At 42.2% G+C, this 24,768-nt stretch overlaps 1 protein-coding gene across 7 annotated transcripts in view; it reads left to right on the top strand.

The window, feature by feature from the left end:
- Window positions 1-21,316, top strand: part of MITF (melanocyte inducing transcription factor) — a 97,618-nt gene extending 76,302 nt beyond the window's left edge. For 4 of the 7 annotated variants that reach the window (XM_068694101.1, XM_068694099.1, XM_068694100.1 and 1 more), the window contains exons 3-10: window positions 1,420-1,647; window positions 2,748-2,831; window positions 4,297-4,392; window positions 8,415-8,532; window positions 11,687-11,761; window positions 12,857-12,932; window positions 14,537-14,684; window positions 17,401-21,316. In XM_068694101.1, the coding sequence (XP_068550202.1) occupies window positions 1,420-1,647; window positions 2,748-2,831; window positions 4,297-4,392; window positions 8,415-8,532; window positions 11,687-11,761; window positions 12,857-12,932; window positions 14,537-14,684; window positions 17,401-17,802 (1,227 nt within the window). In that variant the 3' untranslated portion in view covers window positions 17,803-21,316. The remainder of the gene's footprint in view (window positions 1-1,419; window positions 1,648-2,747; window positions 2,832-4,296; window positions 4,393-8,414; window positions 8,533-11,686; window positions 11,762-12,856; window positions 12,933-14,536; window positions 14,685-17,400) is intronic. The other 3 variants (XM_068694093.1, XM_068694095.1, XM_068694096.1) reach the window with 3 other exon arrangements.
- Window positions 21,317-24,768: the final 3,452 nt, after the last annotated feature.

The following is a 24,768-nucleotide window of genomic DNA, read 5'->3' as shown; positions in this document are numbered from 1 at the left end:
CTTTTATGTTTATGAAAAAGCATGACGTCAAAGCCAGGGAAAAAAATACCAATACTTAGGGCTAAACTTGCACAGCCCCTGTGTGAACTGTTTGTTTCTCTACATGCGTAGCTAATTAGCGGAGGTTACTATAAGTCTGAGCAGTGGTGTTCCAGTTTCTGCTGCTGGTTTGGGGCAGCTTGTTTATGGTGCTTCCATATGTGAATCGCTCAGAGTGGAGTAGCATAAAGCAAAGGATATTGCAGTCACTTCTCTCACAACCTATAAGTATTATGCTGGAAATGCTTGAGTATAATCATTATCAGGTGAGTTATTTGCAGACTTATTTTAAAAGCTCTTGCTAAGAAGGCTTACAGTGGACAGAAAATCCTTTTCCTCTTGTATCTAGTTTGCTTTAATTTCTTCCACAGAAATGAGTGGGGAACGTGCACAGTCAGTTGTAACGGTAATAGAAGTCACTTTGCTAGAACTGTTCAAAACAAACAAACTTTTCAGAGTATTATTTTACTTGTTTGTCTTCTACCTTTTGATAAAGATATTAATGATCAAAGAAAGGTGACGGCATTTCCAAGATATGGTGACTTTTTCCATTTAAAAAAAAAAATACTTCTGGTGCTTATTTGGAGTGGAAGAGAATAGCTTGGTGTGCTTTTTTTCATATTTTATATATGAAAATATTTTGAAGTGCTGGAAAGGTTATCTTAAATACAAAAATGGCTGCTGCTGAGGACAGTGATTGATCTGACCGGAGACGCTGCTTTTCTTGCATCTTCTTTGTGTAACGTGCTTTTTTAGACATGCTGTCTTATTTGTAGGTGACTTAGGCCATATATCTGAGTTATAAATCATCTGGAGACAAAAAATGGGACATTACTTTTTTTTTTTTTTAATAACACATTTGATATTTTAAAAAGCGAAAGAAAAACCAACAACAAATCATTAAATCTGTCCTTCACTTGAAATCTGATAGAGGATAGCGGTTGATACTATTTAGCTTTTATTAGGAGCTATTGACAAGTAAAACGAGTCCTGCTGTGGCACTTATTTCTCCATATTTTGGTGAAAGTTAAACACTGTGTTGCTGAAGGTCTGAACAGAGAAGTACCTGTTGCAGAGTGTCTGTGTGAACTGGAAAACCGGAGCATTGATTTTAAGTGGGAAATCTCACCATGTGGAAGAGAAGTGGAACTCGTTGCTTTCCTGTTAATAAGTCAGTTATTGGAACATTCTCTCAGGAACTCATTCCTTGCCACTGAACGTGAATTAGTGAAGCCCTGTTGAGCTCCTTGGAGCCACATGGGTTTGTAACTTTGAGTCAAATGCTTAGCTGGTCTGTGTCACAGATGTATAGCTCAGATCGATGCCACACGTAATGACGTTGTAAAACAATAAAGCCCTTTCCTAACTCCTGTCATGCAGGTGCAGACTCACCTTGAGAACCCAACCAAGTACCATATCCAGCAAGCCCAGCGGCAGCAGGTAAAGCAGTACCTCTCTACCACTCTAGCAAATAAACACGCCAACCAAGCCCTGAGCTTGCCATGTCCAAACCAGCCCGGTGATCATGTCATGCCGCCTGGAACTGGAAGCAGCGCGCCCAACAGCCCGATGGCCATGCTCACGCTTAACTCCAACTGTGAAAAAGAGGTAATACACGCTTGTTGTGCATACTCTTCAGTGAAACAGAATTGCATTCTGCTTTCTTTCCGTTTCAAACTATATTTGCTAATTAAGATGTTGCATTTATCTTCTTTTCTGAACTGCTCAGTTTGAAAATGCAATTAATGCTTCTTTGCCTGCCTGATGAATATGTATTTGTATAAAACATTAGGGCAAGAAACAAACAAAAAAAACCCCTCTGTCATGTAATTTCATTTTTTGAACTATTTTGGCTAGTTTATGCTTATTAAAACTTCTTTTTTTTTTTTTTGCTTGCTTGATGCACGCAGTGAATAGTTGACCTTTGGAGAATACAAAGCAGTTTTGTTAGCTGTAGCTTTCTGGAATAATGTTATTTATGGCCCATTCAGTGTAGAAAGAGCAAAGAGCATAACAAAAATAACTGAAAAACAACAGACTTTTTTTTTTTAGATATTTTAGGGTTTTAGAAATATTTGGACTAAAATTTGAGCAAGTCTCTTGCTTAGTTTCAACACCAGATTATCTGAGCTAGTATATCCTGAAATGTTTCCAATTTGCTGTTTCTGCGCTGCAGATTTGAGGCTTCTATGCCTAGAAGTCGTTCACAATCTTGTCTTAAATCTTTGCTGGCAAAAACTTCGTTGGATGTTGTATGTGCTGAGGTGCAAAATAAAGGTTATTTGAAAGACATTAGCAAGTAAAAGAATCATGTCAATATTTTAGCGACTTGGCAAACGAGAGAGAATTATAGAGCTCCCTTTGTTCCCCATCCTTCCTCTGAGCCTTTGTGCCAGAATTTTAATACAGATGCACTCTGTGAGGAAAAATTTATCCAACTCCAAAAACAGTTATTTAAAAATGGCTTTTACACATGCAAGAGGAATTACTTGTGCTCCATAGTTTTAAATTAAGTGAAAATCCAAGTTCCATCCTATCATCTCACTTGTACCACAGTTTTTTTCTCAAGTTATTTCCAGCTTCACTTTGCTGTGTCATCAGGCACATGTGTGCATGACACTGTTTCAATCGTGCTCTTTTTGGGACTGAGACTGTGCCATGAACTCAGATCCATGCTTTGCTTTTTTTTTTCCTTTTTATTTCTGCAGGGATTTTATAAATTTGAAGAGCAAAGCAGGGTTGAGAGTGAGTGCCCGGCTCTGAATACACACTCTCGAGCATCATGCATGCAGGTACTGGATGACACAGGAGTTGGAGCACTGAACACCTTTCCAATGAGAATGTTTCTTTGAACTTATGCTAAATAGTAAACTTGACCAGTAATGTATTTAACAAGTTGAATGTAAAATGTATTTAAGAAATGAAACAACATAACCCCCACTTACATTACAAATCTGCCATGTCCTTGCATATTACCATTGATATCAAGTGCATTAAAACATCTAGAAAAGTGTTAACCCTTTTCAGAACTGTAACAAGAACTCTAACACTATAGCAGAAGAACATTATCAAGGGTGTTTTAGGATCTCACTTCAGGAAGTCGTTTTTAAAGCAGTTTTTCCCCCAAGCTGCATGTACGTGTTGCTGCTGAGATAGTTTCTAAGAGCCCATTTTTAGGCAGATCACACCTGCACTTAAGGGGGAGGTAGAGAGAGAAGGCTTTAATCCATCCATGGTAATTTTGTCCTCAGTAGTCATTTTTAAAATTATTTGTATTTTTTATTATTATTATTTTGATCAGACTGCATTTTATTTTAGTAACAAGACCTCAGATATGGGCTGTAACTATTGTTTCCTTTCTTGCCCTCACTTTCAGCCAGTGTAATTCATTCTGATCATACTTTATTGCGCTGATATGAAAATCCCCTAAACTACTCTTTGTACTATCAATTTCATGTTTTTTTTTTTTTTTTTAAATTATTATTATTTTTGATTAGTGTCACTTAAGCTTATTTTTTTATAGTGATCCAAAAAGAAATAGGTGCAAGCTGCAGGTCAGCTCAGAGCATCTAAGCGGTGCTTTGGAAGACTGTCTTGCACTTTGACCATGTAGGAACTTATGGAGGAACCCTCCAGCCCAGCCCCAAAAACTCTTTGCACCACCTAGAATCATCACTGAGCTACTCTTGGGTGGTGCTTCCTGGGAGGGAGTATTAGGAAATAAACCAGGTTCCCCGTTGAGGGAGGGCAGCCTTTCAGCAGCAAGCCTTCTCCTTCCCCCTGCAGATGCCAGGGCTCAGGCGTTACAGTCTGTAAGTCACTTTTTGCCCCACACCTGGATGATCAAGGTGGAAAGTGGGCAGGCAGTGCTGGAGCCCTGTGTTTGGAGATGAGAAGGTGGCGGGACCGGTGCAGAACAAGGTAGAGGGTTCCACATCCTTAGTGAGGCTTGTTGTACGGGCACCGATATCCTCTGCTGTTCCTGGGAGGAACAGCTGTCCGTGGGCTGGTAACTGCTGATGGGAGGTGTGGAACAGATCATGAAGCCTCAAGCTTTGTTGTGGTCTGACAGCCCTAGCTGGATAGGGAGAGTTATGTCAGGGGGATTAGATTTGGAGTATGGCAGAATTGTGCAGACCTCTGCTTTGGCCCATACTGCAGAGAACCAGTGTGTTGCTGAAGTGCTTTGTTAGACCTTTGTTCCTTCTTGGTTTTGATAACTGTTCTATTTTTTATTGTTCACCTTTACTATTGCAGATGGACGATGTGATCGATGACATAATTAGTCTAGAATCAAGCTACAATGAAGAAATCCTTGGCTTGATGGACCCGGCCTTGCAGATGGCAAACACGGTACAATGGTCCCTTCCTTTTGCTTTCCCCATTAAGCCTAATCGCTGCTCCTCAAGTGAATGTGCAACTGGAGTGTAACTTTTTTTTTTCTCTGAGCAGTTAAGCAGTTAGCGCACTATCTGTGGAGAATAATGAGCTTTTCTTTGAAGATCTTAAAGTATACAATTGCAGTGAAGAATGTGAGTTCAAAAATGCAAGTTGGAGTCAGGTTGAGGGAATACATAGGACAATTTTGCTTTTTTTTAAATCAAATTCAGGTTAATCAGTGGGAAGATTATAGTAGAAGAGTGAATTGAACTAACAGAAGTAAGCTTATACCCACTGATATTAATGGGTATATTAATGGGCATCAAGCTTGGCTTTGGAAACCTAGAGGGAACCTTTGGCACCCCAGGTTCCCATCTTATTATGTGCAAATAAGAAACTGTAAGCCACATTTAAGTGTTAGCATCCCTGCCCAAAGCTGCCCTAATTTAACTGTGAAGCTCTAATATCATATATTTAGTTTAGTCTGATTGCAAATGGAGATAAGTCCCAAGTTAGATGACAACAAAGATGGTACAAAATTAGAAAAAAGAAAGGAAAAAAAAAGCAACCCCTCAAAGCAAACCAGAGGTGAAAGAATAAAGCTTAAAACTGAATGGGGAGAAGGGCGCCCAGGAAGTCTGGGACAAAGGACAAGAATGCTGAGATGGGAAAGTTGGTGAGCAAGGGAAGGCACGCATTACCTCCAAGTTGCCACTTCTGTTTGCTGGTTCACATTGCTGCGAGCATTAACATAATCGTACTTCTGGCATAATCTTATTTTGATCTTTTGTGGAGGGTAGCTCTAGTGAATTTTTTGCCTTAGGCTTAAGTGCTGTTAGATCTGGCTGAGTAGATGTCTGCCAGTGCTGGCGTCTCGTTCTTTTTTATCTAGTGCCAAAATTTACAGCTTACCACTTAGCATCGATTTTTGTAGCATAGGTTTACATTTGCTGACAGTACTTGTCTGATGTCATGTAACCGAGTCTGGCTCCCACAGATTCCCACAGCCCTCTTGGAGGCATGGTGCATGCTGCGGAAAACAGCCCACCAGCCTCCCCCCTTAAATAGTGCCCTTGGAGCAGTCTACTAATACCATTAAACTGCTCGATGCAAAAAGCATGTTTCAGCCTCTGAATTAACCTGGTACCAGTCGTGAAGTGATGGAAAACAAGACACGTTCCTCAACAATTGGTTTGGGGAAAAACGAGCCTGCCATAACAAACACTTTTCATTTGGAATGAGATTTAGCTCTGAAAACACAGAGTATTTTACTAATAAGGAATTGATGTCTGTAGACTGAGCTAAGTAGAGCTGGAAAAAAAAATAAAGAGAGGAAATGGTTTCTAAAGAGACGCAACCTATAAATAGCTATGCTGAGACTACAACAAAGGCTGCTATTGTTCCGTAACCAACAAAGAATGAAAGGACCAGTTTGTTACGTTTGGTAACAGTACTTAATTGATAAACAAAATCAGAGATTTGAGTGTAGAACAAGCGGAGGGGTGTTTCTAAGTACCTCCTAATTGAAAAGGGCTCATTGCAATACAGGGCCTATGGACATGTTTGTAAACTTTGGTACCGGGTCACAAGTTAACCAGCTTTGCCGCTGTGCTGGAAGGTGTCAGAATGGAAGCTGAACACCAGCAGTAGAAGAGTCTTATTGCAGGGACTGCCCCTGAGCGTGCCCTTGTAGGTAAGGGAGCAGCACAGCACCTTCTGGGGAACAGAATCCTCGGTGATACACACTGAGCCTGAATGGCCTGAATGTGAGTGCTTATTTTATTAGAGCCCATCATATTTCATGATATGAAATCTCGTGAACAAAAACACACCTTTCTGTCTCAAGGAAGGAAACAAACCAGGCCTGGCATAAGCTGCTCTTACTTAATTTACTTTTAGAGAGAGTTAAGGTGAATTAATTTCTTGGGGATGATCTGAAAGATGCTGTATTAAATGTCTTAGCTAAAATCGGCAAACAGCCTTAAGGAAAACATTTAAAATACAGAAACAAACTTTAAAAGATAATCAGATATGCAAATTTCTCCCTTCATCTTTCTTTAGTTAGTGATGCATCAGCATTGCTTGTGCTTTGTTGCCCAGCTCTCAGGTGGGTTCTTCTGGTGCAAGCCATTCCTGCAGGACTCGGTGTGCACAGTCAGCAGCCCCTGCCCTTTTGTGGTGATTGCACTGTTCCTTACGGAACCTTACATGGAAATCCAACATGATGTTGACATCTGTGGACAGGGAGGTGGAATCACAATCCACAGTCCTTTCGTAACATGCAGGGTTTATCTTGCAATAATTAAAGCAGCTTGGTGACCTCGACCGTTCTCCATGCTTTGTTACAGCCTAGCTGCTTTACCCAGGATTTGAGATGCCAGTTTCTGGTATCTTTTTATTTTTCCTCTGAAATTCCTAATTAGATTTCACATGTCTGGTTCTGAACTTCAAGTCCCAGGCCTACAAACAAGTCCTTTGTGCTCTCACCATACTTGGGAGCATGAATAGAAAGAGCACGTCCAAGTCAGAAGGTTGTGTGACGCCACTGCTGCTCCTGTGTCACGGATGCGTCGAGGGGCCAAAAGATCTGAGGGTCGGCTTTGTAGAGCAGTGAGATAATGGTCTCAGTGACATTAATGTGGGTGTGTTGCAACTAGGATCACACTCTGTGAAGGACAGCTGGGAACTAAAACAGATTTACTATTTTTTTAATATATATTTTGATATGAAATTCAGAAGCGAAGTGGTGTGCAGGAAATTGTAGGACTAGATTTGCTGAGAATTGAGGTCCTTTTTCCTCTGTCACTTGAAGACCAAGTCAGAGGACCTCCTTTTTCTGTTGGCCTCTGTCAGTTCAGAAGTCTCTTGTCAAATCTCAGCATGACGTCTAGGTGGTGGCACTTCAATATGTGCATTATCAGCTTCGTTTCTTATGGTAGCTCTAGGTACCAGAGAAATTTTCTCCTGTCTCAGTCTGGCAAGGACTGTCAGTAGGAGTTTAATAGCCCGTGCTGTGACTCACTCCATTGTGTTCCCCAGCGTTATTTACGAGGGTGTGAAGTTAATGGTCTAATCTCTGCAGGATCAGTGTCTTGGAGGGACTGGTTTTCTTTGCAGCAAAGATAAGAAATGTTGCTACTCAGATAAGGTATCAAAGTACTTTATACCTGTCTTCTCAAAACCTAGTCTGAAAACAAAGAATAGGCAGGTAAAATAATCCACTCAGGATACACGGGAATTTCTTTAAATTTACATTGTAATGTTAAGGGCTAGCTTTGCTAAGTCTTGTTGGAATACTATTCTATTTCCTTATGAATCTCTTTGCTTAAACATACCTAAAGAAGAATAACAGAATGAATGAGTAATTGAGGACATGTATGTCAAAACAGTCTTCCTCCAACCGGTGCATATTTTTGTTATGCAAGGTGAAAAACAAGTTAAACTTATGAAAACGTTCTCTCTGTAACTAGCCTTCAAATCACATGAAAAATGTGATTGATGAATACAGTGTCCTCTGGCAAGCTTGTAATGATTTGCTAAGAACTTTAACTCATGTGTTATTAGAAAAATGGGGGCATCCTCCATGAGTCTTCTGTAGGCGCTTTCAGATTTTTTGCTTGGAGTTGCTGAGGGTACAGATCTTAGCTTTCAGCGGAGCAATTGTGAGGAACAATACAGCAATACTTGTCAGTGTGCATTACTTCTTCTTTGTTAATTTTTTTCAACTTAAATGGAGCTGTGCTTCCTTGCATTTCAAAAAAATAATAATAAAGTATTGTCTGCACCTTCCTGAGAAGAGAGGATGGAACTTAACCAGTGTAGGTGGTTTATTCCTCATGCCCATGCATATGCATAGTTTTTGCTGACCTTACTGCAAGCTCTGTTTGCACATGGAAAAGAGCACAGACGTCTTAGTAGGTGATAACTCATTTGTTCTGTACAAAGTTTTTCATAAGGCAAACCAACTGATCTTTCTCCTTCCTTGTCTTTTCTAGTTGCCTGTGTCTGGGAATTTGATTGACCTTTATGGCAACCAAAGCATGCCGCCTCCAGGACTAAACATCAGCAACTCGTGTCCAGCTAATCTTCCTAATATAAAAAGGGAGCTCACAGGTAAATACATCTAAAATACTACTTCAGAGCTATGGTGTAATTGCTTTGAATTCAGGTGATACTGGACGTAATTTCTGTTACAATTTCTTTTTAAAAAATGATGAATTATTACTTTTTGCAGTCTTTTTTTTTTTTAATATGTATTAGCTGGCAATACAGCTGTATTTGCGTGTGTCCATTCACTGTGACAAGTTAAGGCAAAGTCCTTAATTATTGCAGTCAAATCTGGACATTCAAAATGTTGTGCCATAGGAAGTTTCCATGCAACTCCTGCAGAGCTGCTAGTTTGGACCCCTTGTTTGCTCTATCGACATTAAATTTTAACAACTTGACATCTGGAGTCTCTCTGGGATTCATGTTGAGGAATGCTACTTGTTGAGGCTTTCTTAATATTAGGGGAGGACTGTAATGAACAAATAACTTGTAATAAGAAATCTGGACATCATGACTCCATGAAATGTAAAATTAGGCACAAAAAAAAAGTCTTTGTTTTGAATCAAGGTGAAAATGAAGTATCTTCTGAAGCTCTTGTCATGTCAGTGCTTCCAGCGGTGAAGTTGGTCTCATCTGAATAAGCTGTGGGAGTTAGGGGAAGGGAACATGAAAAACCTTCCCTCTCAAGCACACGCATACAGAAGCTAAATAGTTTGAAGGCTTAGAAGGGAAGTTCCGTATATTAAAACCTGTTTTATTTTTTGCTGTTTTGCTTCACTTGTAGATGAAAGGATGTAACCACATGTAGGGTACATACACAAAGCAAAGGTGTCTGCAAATGAACAAATTGAGATCCATTCTAGAACCAGTGACAAAATCATATTAATACGTAGAAATTATTGCTCTTAAGCCCAACTGAGAGTCATGCTGTGTGCTGACCTGGTAGAGGTGTAGTTTATTTCTTGTCTCTCTTCTTTCTGTTGTGAAAACTCACAGGCTGACTCAGTGGCAAAGCAGGTTCTGGACAGGAATTAGTTTAAGTAGAGCAGTTTTAATAGCCCAGGAGTGAGCTTCTCTGGAGGAAATGCCACGTCTCTGAGCTGGTGGATATTTGCATTTTGTATGAGTGTGCAGAATTTGAGCTCTGTGCCAAAGGAAGATACACAAAGTGCAAAATGACTAGTGGCTGCTAGAGAAAGGAAAAACTTCAACAGCATGTAGAACTATGTTAAGAGGAGGGTGGGAGGTGATGAGATCTACTCAGGGTCCTACATTACAGACAGCTTCATTGCCTCAGTTACAGAAAGCTACAAGTGGCTGTAGACTGCAAGCTGAACACTCAACTTACCATGTGTCTAGGCTGGTGGATTCACTTTAGGTGATTGTGCAAGACATTGGGCAAAGAAGGCAGAAAGAGGGGAAATTACTGAATGAAGTGGTCTTACAGAAGTCCTCAGTGTGTCAAAATAGACATTTAGCTTAGTTCAGATCTATGTGCTACCTTCACATGTGTAAACAAGCAATTTAGTTATCTGCTACCATAGATTAGGAGAAAAAGTGTTTTGCATTTAACTTGTCCTAAGTTTAGGAATTAAACTGAAATTTAACAGCAGTCACTTTGACTTTGATCTGGCCAAGCCTTTGACTATCACAAATGGTGACTTTTAATATCGGTATGTTATCATATACAGAATTCTAGGAAAGGCTTCCTCTTTTCACAGAAGTTTTATTTAGAGGCTGGAGTTTAATCTCTGAATGTAGAAATGTAGAAAAGCTTTTGGTTCTCTATTTCTTGATATTGCTATTGGAAACAGGTTGAAGAGAGTTTAGTTTTTAACAGATGCTAGACTTAAATATTGCTTTCTCCATCCTTCTTTATAAATATCAAAATGATAAAGAACTAAGAAAAATCAAGTCTGTTACCTAGCATCTGATGCTGATGGTAGTTGTGAGTTGTCAGCTGTAGTTACTGAAGCATTTAATGGGAATCCTGCTCAGCTGGGAGTGAGTTTCAATCACTTTTGGCCTTACAAACCTCATATCTGTCTCATAATGCAATGTCAGACTAAGCACAGATTTTATTAAGACATGAAATAATATTTCAAGCTTTTTTTGGGAGGGATCCTTTGGGAGCCTAGTATTAGGAAAGTTATGCCTTATTACACTGTACGTAATGCTGGGATAACTTCTCGTACTCCAAGGGAAACAAACCCTCAACACCAGTTACTCTGGCTTGAATGGGACGTAATCCATATTGCATAAAAAGAAAGTAATACAGAAAAGAAAATTGTTTGAGTGAAGGGTTTTCTTCCCATAAAGGAATGTGTGATAATAGATCACAGGTTCACTTGTCCTCACTGATCTACTGCAAAACTAATGTTTGCTGGTTTTGTAATTTAAGTGCAACAGGGAAAAGGGTTAAGGATTTCACCTCATTTATTTTTTTTTTCAGAAATTAAAATGGATAGAACAAACAAGTAGTTGAAATAGTTTGGGAAATGGAAGATCAAATGAGAACCGAAAATAACAAGCTTAGTTATGTGTTTGCCTGAACTATTATGTGCTCAAGTCTGAGTAATAAATGTGTGGACCAAAGTTAAGAAGAGTTGTGATCTGAGATTTGCCAATAAAGGTGTTGATTTTTTTTTAAACTTTTTTGATATAATGGGAACAATTAATATAGCTGGAAAACACAGCATTTTTAGTAGGTCACTTAAGTCGTACCTTGAGTGCCGTGGTGATGTGCACACATTGCCACAAAAGGACATAGTCTCAATTCCAGCAAGCGGAGCTGCTGACTCCTGGCTGCTTCACATCCTGTGCAGGTAGCAATGCAGTAAGCATGTTGTTCCTCTGGTTCAGCCTCTGTGTGGTACATAAGCATGTTGTCTGCATGTGTACGTAGGAGCAGGTATGTTGGATTTCAGCAATTTGTTGTCCTCAAATACCTTGCTGAATCAGGGCCTCCGTGGGAAACGTTCTCATCACAGAAGTCAGCATAGGAAGTGTGGGAACAAAAGCTCTGCAGGTACAGGGGTAAAGTTGAATACCAGCTCTGGATTTCAGTAAACACAATGTATGTGACAGGCCCTCCTCACTTTACGGAAAGGCTGTAATGATTTGTTTGCCAGTTGCTGATCAGGCTTCCTTCACAAAAGTTTCACAAACTGAAATGTTGTTTGAATTACTTTAATTCTAATTACCTCATTCACATGCACAGCATGTATTTTTCCTACAGAGTCAGAAGCAAGAGCATTGGCTAAGGAGAGGCAAAAGAAAGACAATCACAACTTGAGTAAGTTTGGTTCTTTGCTATTTACACCAATTTTAATAATGATCATAGTTGTTCTTAAGTGTTGGAATGTGAGCATTTTAAATCTGAATAAGCCACTCCGTCTAATACTGGTTCATTATGTTACGCCCATAGATCAAATGCCCCTGATACTCCTGAAGCGTGTACTTAAATCTACTCTTCAATTTTTAAACCGTTTTCCAAAAAAGTGAAATGGTCTGGGTGGTCTAATTCCAAGTAATGATCTGTTTATCTGGACTTCTTGGAAGTATGCACTCAGACGTGGTGTTAACCAGTAAAATTACTGGGAACATCCCATCCAATTGCTTTCAACAAATTCACCTTGTGATTTTTTGCTTTTTAAAAACAAAACAGAACAAAACCACTACAATTTAAGGTAGGCAGTTAGCTTATGACTTTAAACACCAGTGCACATCCTCACTGTGACAATTTTATAAATTCCAGTTTGAAGGGAGCACTCATTTCTGAGTTTAGAAAAGGAAAATAGAACAATGAGCATCTTATGATTTAAGTATCAAAAGACAACTTAAGAGTCTTTTGTATTAATAGAAAAAAAGGTGCTCTTTTATGCCTTAGGCTATTCAGAGGCCTTTTTGGTAAGCTTTTGTAATAACATGAAAAGCTAATGCAAGAAAGTTGATCTTTAGGTTTGATTGTTTTTATGTACTCTTAAGTGTTGAATCTTAAAGAATACATAAACATGCCTATACTTTTTGTCCCTTTTCCTGCTTTGGGATTTTCCTGAGCAATAAACTTTTGTCTCCAAATTTTTGTGATACTTTCCCCTTGGAAGACAAACGCGTTTCGTTATTTTTATTGGAGTCTTGTGCTAACACAGCCATCGTATTTTTAGAGTCTCACTTTAGATCTTGCCACTTCAACAGTCCCACATTTTTAAAGCGTAGATACAACTTCTGCCTCTATGTGTAGAAGAGCAAAATAAATTACTATATTGTCACTAGATTTTAAGCTTCAGGCAACAATTTCAAAAGCACTTAAAGAAATCTTTAATTAAAAGCTTTATACTTTGTAATTAAGTGTATATGACTTGTAACATCTGTGCTGTTTTTCCTAAAGTTGAACGAAGAAGAAGATTCAATATTAACGATCGTATAAAAGAACTAGGCACTTTGATACCCAAGTCAAATGACCCGTAAGTATGATGTGCCCAGGGGTCTGTGGAAGGGAGGGTGGTGGTGGTTGTTTTTAAAAGAAATCTTAGGGGAGAGAAAATCATAAAATCGTGTTTTCTCTTTTGATGTTGGCTTTCTGTGGCAGTAGAAGTGTTTGAAGGTTCTTAATTTGATTACTTTTGTCACAAAATAGTCACAGAACCCTGGCAGCAGCTCAGCATCTTGGTAGGGCCCTGTGCTTTGGCAGCGTTGGGGCTGATGCTGTGAGTGACCGCCGTACCAGCAAGAGAGCTGTCAGGATGTGAACGCATAGTCTAGTCCAGCTGCTCAGCTGACTACATAGCTGCTTGTCTTGCTAAGCGATCCTTTGAATTTATTAGATGTCATAGCTTGGCAAGACAGAACAGATCCTTCTTTTTGTAGAAGTGGAGGGCAGTTCCTCTGGGAAGCCGTCACATTCTCCATCCCTCCAAGAGAGATATGAAAGAAAAAAAGACTGTAGGTCTGTGTCTGTTAAACTGATAATTTGCTGTGTTTGTGGTAATTTCCCAGAAAGGCGGGTTGTAGTTCTTTTTAGGTAATTTCAGTGTTATCGATTTGTCTTGGCATTTACCTAATGCTGGTTCGATAGCAATGAACCCCTCTCTTGCTCTGGAGCTTGAAAATGTCACTTAAATGTGAATCAATGCCCAGTGAGGCTTTGGGGCAGACTTTTTCTTATTTTAACTAATAAATACTATTTAGAGAGGCTCTTTAGCTTCCTTTAAGGCAAGGTAATGTTGCACATCATCAGCCTACAGAACAGGTGGATCTTTGGTCTGTACACTCTGTGCTAAACTTTCTCCTTATATAAAAAAAAAAAGTCAGCACAGGGGAGAAGACAACGCAGGCACCCTTTTGTGTGGTGTAGGAATAATGTGGGAGGGGCAATATGGGAGCCCTGTACCCCCCTCTCTGAAAGTCACACCTCGGTTGCAACACAGCATTTATATTTTTAGCAAGAGTTAAGCGTAAAGCATCCAAACGCACTGTGCTGGGCTCTGCTCTTCCTGCTGGGACCCCGCTGTGGCACAGTGCCACCAGGAGGACTGTTGCTTGCTGCTGCTTGGGAGCTGCACGGCCTCGGGTCTTCCTCCCACAGAAACACCAATTCCTATAAGGTCCTTTATGAATTCGAGTTCCCCTGCAGTTGTTTAATTACCCGCCTGAAATCAGGCATCGCCCAGACAGCAAGTAATATGGTTTGAGTGGTGTCCTGTGGGGTTTTTGTGCAGCCTCGCAGAAGGCAATGAAAGGAGCCCTTGGTCTTCAGTCTCTTCAGTGCTTGCAGAAGGCTGGGGCTCATCCCTCTGGCCCAGAGGGCTGTGGCGAGCCCCAAACCGCTGAGCAGTGCCTGGGCTCTCTCCTTCAGCTGGGACGATGCTCGCTGCCTTGCAATAGCAGTGCTCTGGCCCCCTCTAGTGCATTTCAAAAGCCTCCTGCATTCATCAGCTTGGAAGGAATGTTGTATTAGCTGGCTGTTACATGGCATGAGGTGGAATCACAGCTGCTGCTCTGAAGGTACTGGCTGCAGCGTGAAGTCCCCACGGGAGCCTTAACCTCTCCTTTTGTGTTGATCTCGAAGGGATATGCGCTGGAATAAGGGAACTATTCTGAAAGCATCAGTGGACTACATTCGTAAGCTTCAAAGAGAACAGCAACGCACAAAGGAACTTGAGAACAGGCAGAAGAAATTGGAACATGCCAACAGGCATCTGCTGCTCAGAATACAGGTTTGTGGATACTTAACCTGCAAATGCTCTTGATGTTGTAGTGTGTGGCTGCAAACAGATGCAACTGAAGGTCGTTTATAAGGATTTGGATTAGGTGGAGCCACTGTTTTAATTAATAGTGACCCGTACTGAGATGTCTGCAGAATTTTTCCAGAATTATCAGGATACATTAATTAAAATAAATAAAATCACACCAAAAAATAACCAGATGCCCTCCTCTGCCCACTCCTCCCTGGCCCCTAAACTCCTCAGTATTCTGTTAAAGCACTTGTGGCTGGTCTGGTTGTGTTCCAGGATAGCTAACATAAGTTGCAAGCCATACTATAAAAAAGATCTATACAGTAATATTTTTTTCTGAGTGCCAGACCAGAACCAGGACTTCACGTATGATCTATTTGTTGATAGTAATCAAGTTCAGTTCAGCTGTCTGTTGTGCTTTAGTTGTGCCTGCGGAGTTTTGTGGACTTGGAGCTGTAGTGGTGTGTCCTCTTCTGAAGCTGTTTCTGAAAGTAGCAATGAACAAAATCTGTTTTGCTTGTGGGTTTCCTTAATTCTCTTGGGACAATGTAGGCCCTGCCTGTCAGAGAGGCAACTCAGTCTGGAGTCTTCCACATCTGAGCCTTTCTCTGACAGCAGGAGTCATTCTGCAGGAGTCTGTCATCTGCTTTTTTGTTCGCAGGGTAAACATTGCTCACAGGTCAAAGTGGGCAGCGGGAAGTGTAGTTGTCACTGCAGCATTGGGTTCCTGGCAGCTGTTTTAAAAGTTGAGTCTGCTTTGAGTCTGAGAGGAGTTGCAGCCTGAATGTGAGAGCCCCAAGAGTTTTTTGAAGCAGGACAACCAGGAGCTATGGATGTAGGGCTGTTTTTGTGGTTGTTGATGCTTTCTGTTTAAGGAGCTGTAATTTGTTCTTCTCTGTTCCTTAAAGTCTGTAGGATTAGAACAGCTTTCCTCCTCAACACTGGAGGGAGCAGTGGGGGGCATGAATATATCTTCCCCTCCTTCTTCTGTCTTCATCATGGGCTGTTGCATTCTTAGCTTCACCCAGATTCCCAGTAGGCTGTATTACACAGCAGTTTTGGGGTGGGAACTTCATTTCTCTCAAAATCCCTTGCCTCCACCTCAAACCGGATAGGTAACCTTATCCTAGAAGCCTGTACAGCTTTTGTTATCAACTCTGTTTTCCAGGATAGCTGGATATCCACCCCTCTCCAAAAAAGGTTAATTCAAGAAACGTGTAGAACTGGGTGTAAGAACACATAACACAAAGGCAACGATACTGCTGGACAGTGAGCCACAGATACTCTCGTGTTAGTGCTCACTTGCAGCGCAATCAGCTGAGCCCTTCTGCAGGTTGCTGTGCGCAGGGCTGGCTACAGGAGAGCCCTGAACCAGTTAATCCACAGAGCAGATAACGAAGCTTGAAATACCTGAGAGTCAAGTCTGGCAGCAAACAGATTTAAAATAGAACAGGCTGGCATGAGCTTCAGCGTAGCTTTTGTACCTCGCTGAGCAATCTGCTTGCTCGAGTGAGAAGATAAAGAAGCATGGCCCTTCTGCAGAGCAACATCAAGCAGTGGTATTTCAAAGTGAAGTCAGATTGCTTTTTAAGCATCTTTTATCTTCCTTTGCATTACCCATCTGCTCCGGCTCCCTTTTCAATGAGAAAAAAACACAAACAACCCTGGAATAATGGGTAATACATCTGCCAGTAAATAACCTGAGCTCCGTATTTTCCCTTTTTATGTTGGTTCTGATGAAGGAATTCCTCTGTATTCTGATTTTGGCACATTAGCTGCTGGAAGTGCTTCTTTTCCACCTTCTCTGTGGCTCTCGCAGTGTGCCATTGCAAGCTTGTTGTCTTAGCCTGGAAATGGAAGAGGCTGTTAATCAACCTCCGTGATAAGAATATCCAGGAACAGTGCAATCACAACAGTGATTGTGATTGCTTAATATAATGCATAAGTAGAAGCAAAAAACCTGTCTTGCAGCTGTATTTGAAACAGGACATTTAAGTGCATTCTTTTATTATCTTCCTTCAGTCAAATGTGCCTGCGATTAAACGTGAAGGTGGGATTTAAGCCTTTCCTAAAGATTCAAAGAATCCTAGTTGCATGTGAAGTCTAAAGTCTTCCTGTAACCTTCCTGTATGTTTTTATTGCAGGAGTAGTGTTGCTCAGATTGGGCTGATATCTTCACTTTCCTCTTAACCAGAGCTGTTGGGTGTGCAATGTCCCTTGCAGTGTCTCAGAAAGAAGTAGCTACCTTGTATAGACACACTGTGCTTTCATACGTAACTTCTGAAAAGCACTAAGTCTTCACTTCTGCTGTTTCATTTTTGTCAACTTTTGAAATGCTTTCCTTCCCCAACATGACGCCAAGCTTCCCTACCCTGGCACTGGTTTGAGAAAGGAGTCTGAGGGACAACATGTCTGTTCTGCAGGGCACTGGGTTTCATGTCTGGGTAGGTTCTGAGAACTGTGAAGGACCTGTGTTTGGTAGCATTTATCCACTTCTTCAAGAGAATGTTATTTGGTTGAAAATCTGCAGCGTAGAAGTGTACAGGGTGCAAATGTTTGTCACCATTGGAAAGGGAGGAAACATTTCATATCTAACAGAAGAGAACTGTAAGTCATAATACACAAGCTTGTAAGATGACAAATGTTGCTTCCATTTTTTTTTTATTATTTTTAATTTCTCCTTTATCCTCCTTCACAGGAACTTGAGATGCAAGCTCGGGCACATGGACTGTCCCTTGTGCCATCCACCGGCCTTTGCTCCCCTGATATGGTCAACAGGGTCATCAAACAAGAACCCGCGCTGGACAACTGCAACCAAGACATCATGCCGCACCACACAGACCTGTCTTGCACGACCACCCTTGATCTCACTGACGGTACCATCACCTTCAGTGACAACCTCGGAAACATGACTGAACCGACCGGCACTTACAGTGTTCCTACAAAAATGGGATCCAAACTGGAAGATATCTTGATGGACGATACCCTCTCTCCCGTAGGAGTAACTGACCCGCTACTTTCCTCCGTGTCTCCTGGAGCATCGAAAACGAGTAGCAGGCGGAGCAGTGTGAGCATGGAGGACACCGACCATGCTTGTTAGCAAATACTTGGCACACCTTTCATAAACTGCTTTGTTTCTTGATCAGTAGATGAAATAATTTGCCTTTTGTAGAATTTTTTTGATTTTTTTTCTTGTGCTTCATCAGTAGCCCAGTGTGTGTGCGTGTGTGTATATATTATATATATAGGATTTTTTTTAGATTTTTTTGTGAAGAAACTTGTATATTCTATTTTAAAACTACCAATGCCTCCAAATATATTGTACAGCATATGTACAGTATCTGTGAACTGGATTCGCCAAGAACTTTGAACTGGTCAAATCTACTCAAAGCAATAGAATTACAAATGAAGAGTCTTTCTACTGGGGGGTGGGAGTCATAGAACTGTAAATGCAACCTATTCACTTGGAGACAAAATGTAAATTTAAAGAATGTAAAGATACCAAAAAAAGTCCAATTTGTAATTGTATTGATTTAATAGTGCTGCCTTAAAGATACAGTGTCCATCAAACTTTAGTCTTTATAGACAAGTGTTTAGGGAAAAAACAACAAACCACTCTATTCCATTCAGAATACAAAAAAAAAAAAAAGTGTTAAGACATCCTGATTGTGTTGATTGTGGTATAAAATGCTGTTGCTGAAAATGAAATAGAAATTGCAGGGAGAAGTGAGTCTCTTTCTCAGAGTGCTCTTTAATTTTACTCTGAGCTGATTTGGGTTTTCCTTTTGATCATGGTACAACTTTCTTTTAGACTTTAGTTTTGTTTTGTAACATGCAATGATGGCTCGCCAACAATAAACCAAGAAGGAGCACTATAGGTTGGTATACACTCTTTGGACAAAAAAAGTTGATATGTTTTATCAGCTGGGCACATTGTGTTGTACATATCTAATTGGCTTTATTTTTTTTTAAATTGCAATGTACAGTTTATTCTGATTTGCATGGATTCCTTAGTTATTCTCAACTTTCTGTTTTAAATATATTTGTATTTCATTTGTAAGATTTTTGCCTCTTAATATTGCAACATTTTTTTTTTGACATTTTTAAAACTCATTGGAAGTTTTCTGCGTTCTTTGTAAACACTTGAAAGGAAGCTTTTATGCAGGGTTCTGTGTTTTAAGAGAGATTTTGAGAATATTTTGTATATTACAGTCTCACTTTGAAAATGTTTTTAAACACGTTTAAGGTAGAGTACAGATGTAGATTAGGTAATAAAACAACTTGTAGAGAAACTGAACTTACATATTTATTTTTAGTGATACAAAAAAGAAGTAGTAATATGCTTGGAAACATAACTATGTAGTTAATATACCCGTCATAGTAATTTGTGTTTTATTTCAGCACTGAGGCTGATATAAAAACAAAAAAAAGTAAATTACTGTATCTGCAAATAACTGTTACTTGATAACAATGTTATTAATTTTTAACACGCAACAATGTTGTAAAAGTAGTTTGGTGCATTATCTACTCAAGTGTAGTCCTATGCAATAACGGTAGTTATACTTGTATTATATCAAGCCTAGATGTTTTACGGAGGTGACATACGGTGTAAGGAGCTAGACTGATTGAATGGATTTCTCAGTAGCAGCCTACAATTGACTTGCAAGTGGCAGGCAAGCATATCTCTTTCAGAATGAAGTGCCTTAAACTCTAGCTGTAGTCTTCCCCGACTAGCACTGACTGAAGTGTGACATAGGAGAGCGGCAGGGTGATGTTCTGTGGGATGTTAAGTGTAGCATGGTGCCTACGTCTAGAAAACAAGAGCTTCCCATTCTCCTTTGTGCTACACTGGAAATGATGTAGAATAAATAACTTTTTTTTTTGTTTAAAAAAAAAAAAAAAGCAACAAACAAAACGGTGACTGAAGTGCCAGTTTGGCAGGCCACGGTGGTTACAGTGTTCAGGAATTAAATGTGAATCAGTAGGGATGGGGCAGCCGAGGATGGTGCCGGGAGTTCCTGCAGCCTTTGCTGCAGCTCGCTGAGCTTTCACACCGGTGTTTCCTCACCAAAGGATCCTTGAAGTGTCCTCCTGACGCTGTCGGACACGCGGCTTGGTGGGGCCGTGCTTTCTGTGCAGGTCCTTTGGGGTCTGCGCATGTTGCTCTGCCCCTGTTTTTGCTTGAGCAGTGAGCTGTGTTGGCACGGATGCAACCGGTGGGTTGTGGCTTTTTTTTTGTTTTTATTTTATTTTTTTGCAAGGAGGAGTTGGAGTTAGATGATAGTGATGCCTCCCCCCCCTCACCCAGGACAGCTTTTGGGAACGTGTCTTTCCTAGGGTAGGTGAAGCTCTGGCCCGTTGCAGGATGCGCTGTGCTCGGGGCAAGGGGATGCTGCGTCCTCTGCAGGGCAGCTGTGCCGCGGTGAGCCCCAAGCCGAGCGTGCAGGTATGGGCTTCTGCTGGTGCTGTTTGTTAGTGGTGGCAGGTAAAGCAAATCAGGGCTGTAAAATGCTTGTAGCTGTAAGGCCGGGGTGTGTTAGCCTTCCTGGTAAATGGGGCAGCTCTGGAGCATTGTACAACAAAATCAGGGTGCGCACACGTGAGTGTAGCAACTGAAAACCACTGAATATATTGAATGAGGCTTTTGTTTTGATGCCCATGCTGGTCATTCAGAAATCAAAGTCTAGACTGTGCTATATCAATATTTTTCAGACTTGCATGAAACCACTGGTACTCGCTGGCAGCTGTGACTTCCAAGTTGTGGCTCCATGCTGCAGGGAAGCGAGCTGGGACTCAAAGCGAGCTGTCTGCAGCAGCCAGGTCGTGTGTTCTCTGTCTGTGGGGCTGCTCTGGGGGATCATACAGCTCAGCTACGGCCCCTCGCTGCTCAGCCCCCATTTGTTCACCCCTTGAGTGGAAACGTCCCTGCTGCAGCGGGGGCACCTCTGTGAGACACAAACCACTCAGGTGCCGGGAGGTGTCTCCCCCCTTCTGTGCATCACTGAATGTGTGGCTGTGGTGCTTTACAGGGAATCCCTTAGGGGGCAGAGACAGCAATTAGAGGCAGGTTAATGAGGTGGAGAGAGGTGGGCAGTTGTTGTTTCCCAGTCTGTCTCCGTGATGGCAGTGTCACTAGCCTGGTGGAGGCCTCCCAACCAAGTGGCTATGGGACACCTTCCAGTTCTCACTTTGCCAAAGCCGTGCATCCGACAGGGGCGTGCAGAGTACCACGAAGCTCTTCCTTTCTGCTTTTGGCCTAGGAAGCAATATTTAACTCTTACAACCTGTAAAAGCAAAAAGAAGGTACGTGAGGAAAGCACAAAGCACAAAATAATGCACTTATGTTTATGTTGTTTGACATAAAATGCACTGGGGGGGAAGCTGATGTTGATAATAGTATAAATACCTATATTTCTTGAAAAAGTGACATTAATTACTGCCTCTTGCTATGATGCTTGGTACTGTAATGTTGATATTCATCTGCTGTTGACTGCAGCAATAATTCGTGTATGGTCCATAGCACTGTAAATTATGGATCAATATTAATGTATCCGATGAAATAATTTGAACTGTTGTTCTTGATAGATGGATTAAAGCATTTGGTTTTTCACATACGTCTGTGTCAGCCACTCGTTTTCTGTCTAAGTAAGTGAATCTTGTCACTGTGTTTTTATTTTTGTTTGTGTGCATCCCAAGTTCCAGCCATGCTGCCCTGTCTGTGGCTTGGCAGTGGATGTCTCCATGCTCCTGAGCTGGTGGCAGTCAGCACTTGGGGCTAAAGCAGAGCTGCCCCTGCTGCCGTCATCTCCTGCAGCCAGGCCCAGTGCCCAGCCCTTGGTCACCCACAGCCTCTGTGGGCCAAATGTTCCTGCAGCCACTCCTGGGTCATGCCTGGAGCTGTGCCAGTGCTGGCGAGGAGGTGATGGGGTTTGTTCTGTCCTCCCATCTTGGTATTTTCCTGTCTTGCTGTTGTTTGCATCTATTCGGGTCCTGTTCTTTGACAGCTGTGCTCCCAGCGTGGAGGTCTCACCATCTCTGTGAACATTGCTGCGGTGGTGGTGGTGGTGACCGTGTGTTGTCTCATGGCTTTGCAGTCCCGAGTGCGTTAACTGTAAAAATAATTATACAAGTCTTGAAGTGGGCTCTTTTGAAAATCTTTTACCCATTGAGGAATAGAAAATGCTTGTTAGTTCAAGTGAACTCAATTTAAAATGTTAATTGGAAAACAACACAAGAAATAATGCCGGGTGCAGCTTCCTGACTTTGCTATGGATAAGCAGAAAAGCCCTGCACCCCCTTTGTAGGCGATGTTTGAGTTAAAGCTCGTGAGTGTTTCCAGCAGACTGTAATGTTATTTCTGCAGCAGTTCAGCACGGTGTTAGGATGTGATGGTTTAGTTCTGCAGCAGCCAGTCTGTTTTTTAGCAGCCAGGATGTTTCTGAATTGGTTGAGTTTTTCAGGTGTATTTTGGCTTTCCTTTCTGTGGCCAGCTCTCATTGCTGCATTTTGGGAGCACGTTTCTTGCTGTTCGCGGGAGCAGCTGTTGTCCTCGTGGCTGGATTGCAGGACCTCGAGAGGAGCAGGAAGAAAACCTGGCAGAGGGTCATAGCTGTAAGAAGCTGCTCAATCTGTGGCAGCAAGGAGGTGGTGGCGGTGCTTGTTGGGAGCCTTTTACCTCCTTTGGACAAGCCTGAAAAATCCTGTGTGGGCTACGAGAAGGAATGGGTGAGGTTGCCAATGCTGTGTGGGGTCTGGTTTGCTGGGTCCAACAGTGGGGGTGCGGGATGCTGTGCTGCAGGGCTGGTTGAGCAGTACCTTGGTGCCGCAGGTCCCTGCCACCACCTCCCTGCATCGTGCTTCCCACTCGGTGCTCCCGATGCTGGGAAGAGCCTCACTGCACTGCCCGGGTGGCTGCAGGGGCTGCCCTGCTGGTGCTGTTCAGTCGGGGTGGTCTCAGCACTGAAAGCTGATTATACTCACTGTGTCTCAAGCTCTTTTGAAATACCTTTGCTTAAAATTGCAGGGGAAGGGCTTGGAAAATGGCCCTGGTTTATTGAAATCAATGCACAGATCTGGATCCCGGGTTGTGGGTTAGACGCGTGCTGCACATACCACTGCCCTGTCTTTGCCTCTGGTCCAAAACACAATCTTACTTAAAATAGCTCCGTTTTTAAGTGATTTTTTGAGGGAAACTCTTAACAGGCATGTATTGAGGCTCAGGGCTCCACTGAGGCCTCAAGGTGCAGCTTCAATGGAAATCTACCTTTTTTTACAGCCTCCTCACCTGGGTCATAGAGCAGCAGGAAGGCTTCTGCCGAGCACTGGCCATGGCATTAAATGCTGCCCAAGCATTGTGAGAGGCAACAAGAAGACTACTATGGTCTGCAGGACAAACCACGGCATGCAAAGCATCAAAGTACTGACGTCTCTATATATATTTATAAAAAACCACCATGGTTGGGATGTAACGGGGGTGTGCAGTGGATATCTCCCTGCAGCTGTGGAAGCATGCAGGCCATTAGGGCAGCTGAAGGGGGCCACGGTGTCCCCGCAGCAAGCTGTGCTGTCCTGCCAGCCCCGCAGCTCTCCCCCAGCACCAGCAAACCCCCGTCTGAGCTAACGTTGTGGCCTGCAGGTGGCTGTGCCGGGATGCAGGGTGCAATTTGTATGGCAGTGCTCAAGGTGATGGTTCCTGCGAGGGGAAGAATGGGGCAGTTGCTGGTGGGCTCGGTGGTGTTTGCTGAGCTGCTTTAAATACAGTCAGCCAGGATCTTTCAGTGTCTGCTTACAACCTCTGTCCCTGTCACGTTGCGCAGGGTACGTTGAACACTGCTGTTGACTGGATGTGAATAATAACCACTTGGTTACTCTGCCATTAAGAAATATCAGAGCCCTGGACGTAGCCGAGAAGCGGTTTCCAGAGCAGACGGTTTCAACAGGAGCAGCTTCAGAACATGCCAATAACAAAATGATTCCTCGCTCGCTCATCGCTCAAGCAATGTTGTCCAAACAACTCCGTGAAGATCTTGCATCGTGGAGAATGCAGATGGGTCCCACACGGCTTTCTGCCTCCTCCTTTGGAGTGATGTGTCATTGAAGTAATAGGAAAATAAGCAGAGATGTTAGGGCTAATGGTAACAGTTCCATTTGAAAAGCGGGAATTAAAGCTGGATAAATGAAAACTAAATTCATTCCAGACACTTAAAAAAAAAAAAAAAAAAAAAAAAAAAGGCACTGCAAACAATGAGGTGTATTTTGAAGTCAGTGTTGTATTAATAATGCTTCCTACCTCCTTTCCTCAATGTTTCAATGACAAGGCTGGCAGAGGCTCTCTTTATCAGACGCTGAAGCAATTTAGTTGCTGTCACATGCCCTTCTCCACACACACGTATCAGTCACACAGCCGTTTTATGTTCTTTAGCACACTTTAGTATGTAATTAAAAATGTGGCTGGCTGCTACTAAGCAACCAAGCGTGTCAGGGGTTGATTGTGTTCTGTCACCCACGGCAGAAGGAAGGGTAGAAAACAATAATCATGTGTTCACTTTTCAGCCTTAATTGTGCTCTGGCTTCTCTGATGTGTTGTTACACACAGCAGCTCCTGAGGACGGAGACAAGACCTGCCTGTGGGGACAGCTGAGAGAGGGCTGCCAGCCAGGTTGTGGTCACCAGTATCAAAGGGTCTTGGGTGTTGGGCTCCTTCTGGGTACGTGAGCTTTTGGGACTCTTCTGGGTTCATTTCTGGTGGACTGTGCTGAGCCTGTGGCTTACCATGGGACTGGAGAACTAAATGCCTTTGGGCCCCTAAGGATCTCTCACAAAATGTTCAAAGTAACTAAAGCAGACGTTTGTCTTGTGCCTCCTCCGGGCAGGTGGATGGGGTAGGACTCCTGCACTGAAGGACACCGTTGGACAGCCTGTGTTCATTTCTGGGTTATCCGATGTGAGAAGTGGCCTTTCCAGCTCCCAAAAAGGGGGAAAGCTACTCATGAGAGTACTCAGGCGGTCACCATAAGCCTGGAGAGGATCACCAGAGCTACCGGTCTGTGGTCCCAGGTCAGCTCTG

The sequence above is a fragment of the Anas acuta genome, chromosome 11 (assembly GCF_963932015.1).
Source record: "Anas acuta chromosome 11, bAnaAcu1.1, whole genome shotgun sequence".
In the NCBI taxonomy this organism is placed as follows: domain Eukaryota; kingdom Metazoa; phylum Chordata; class Aves; order Anseriformes; family Anatidae; genus Anas; species Anas acuta.
Note: the sequence above shows the minus strand (reverse complement) of the source record. Positions and strands in the feature narration are given on the sequence as shown.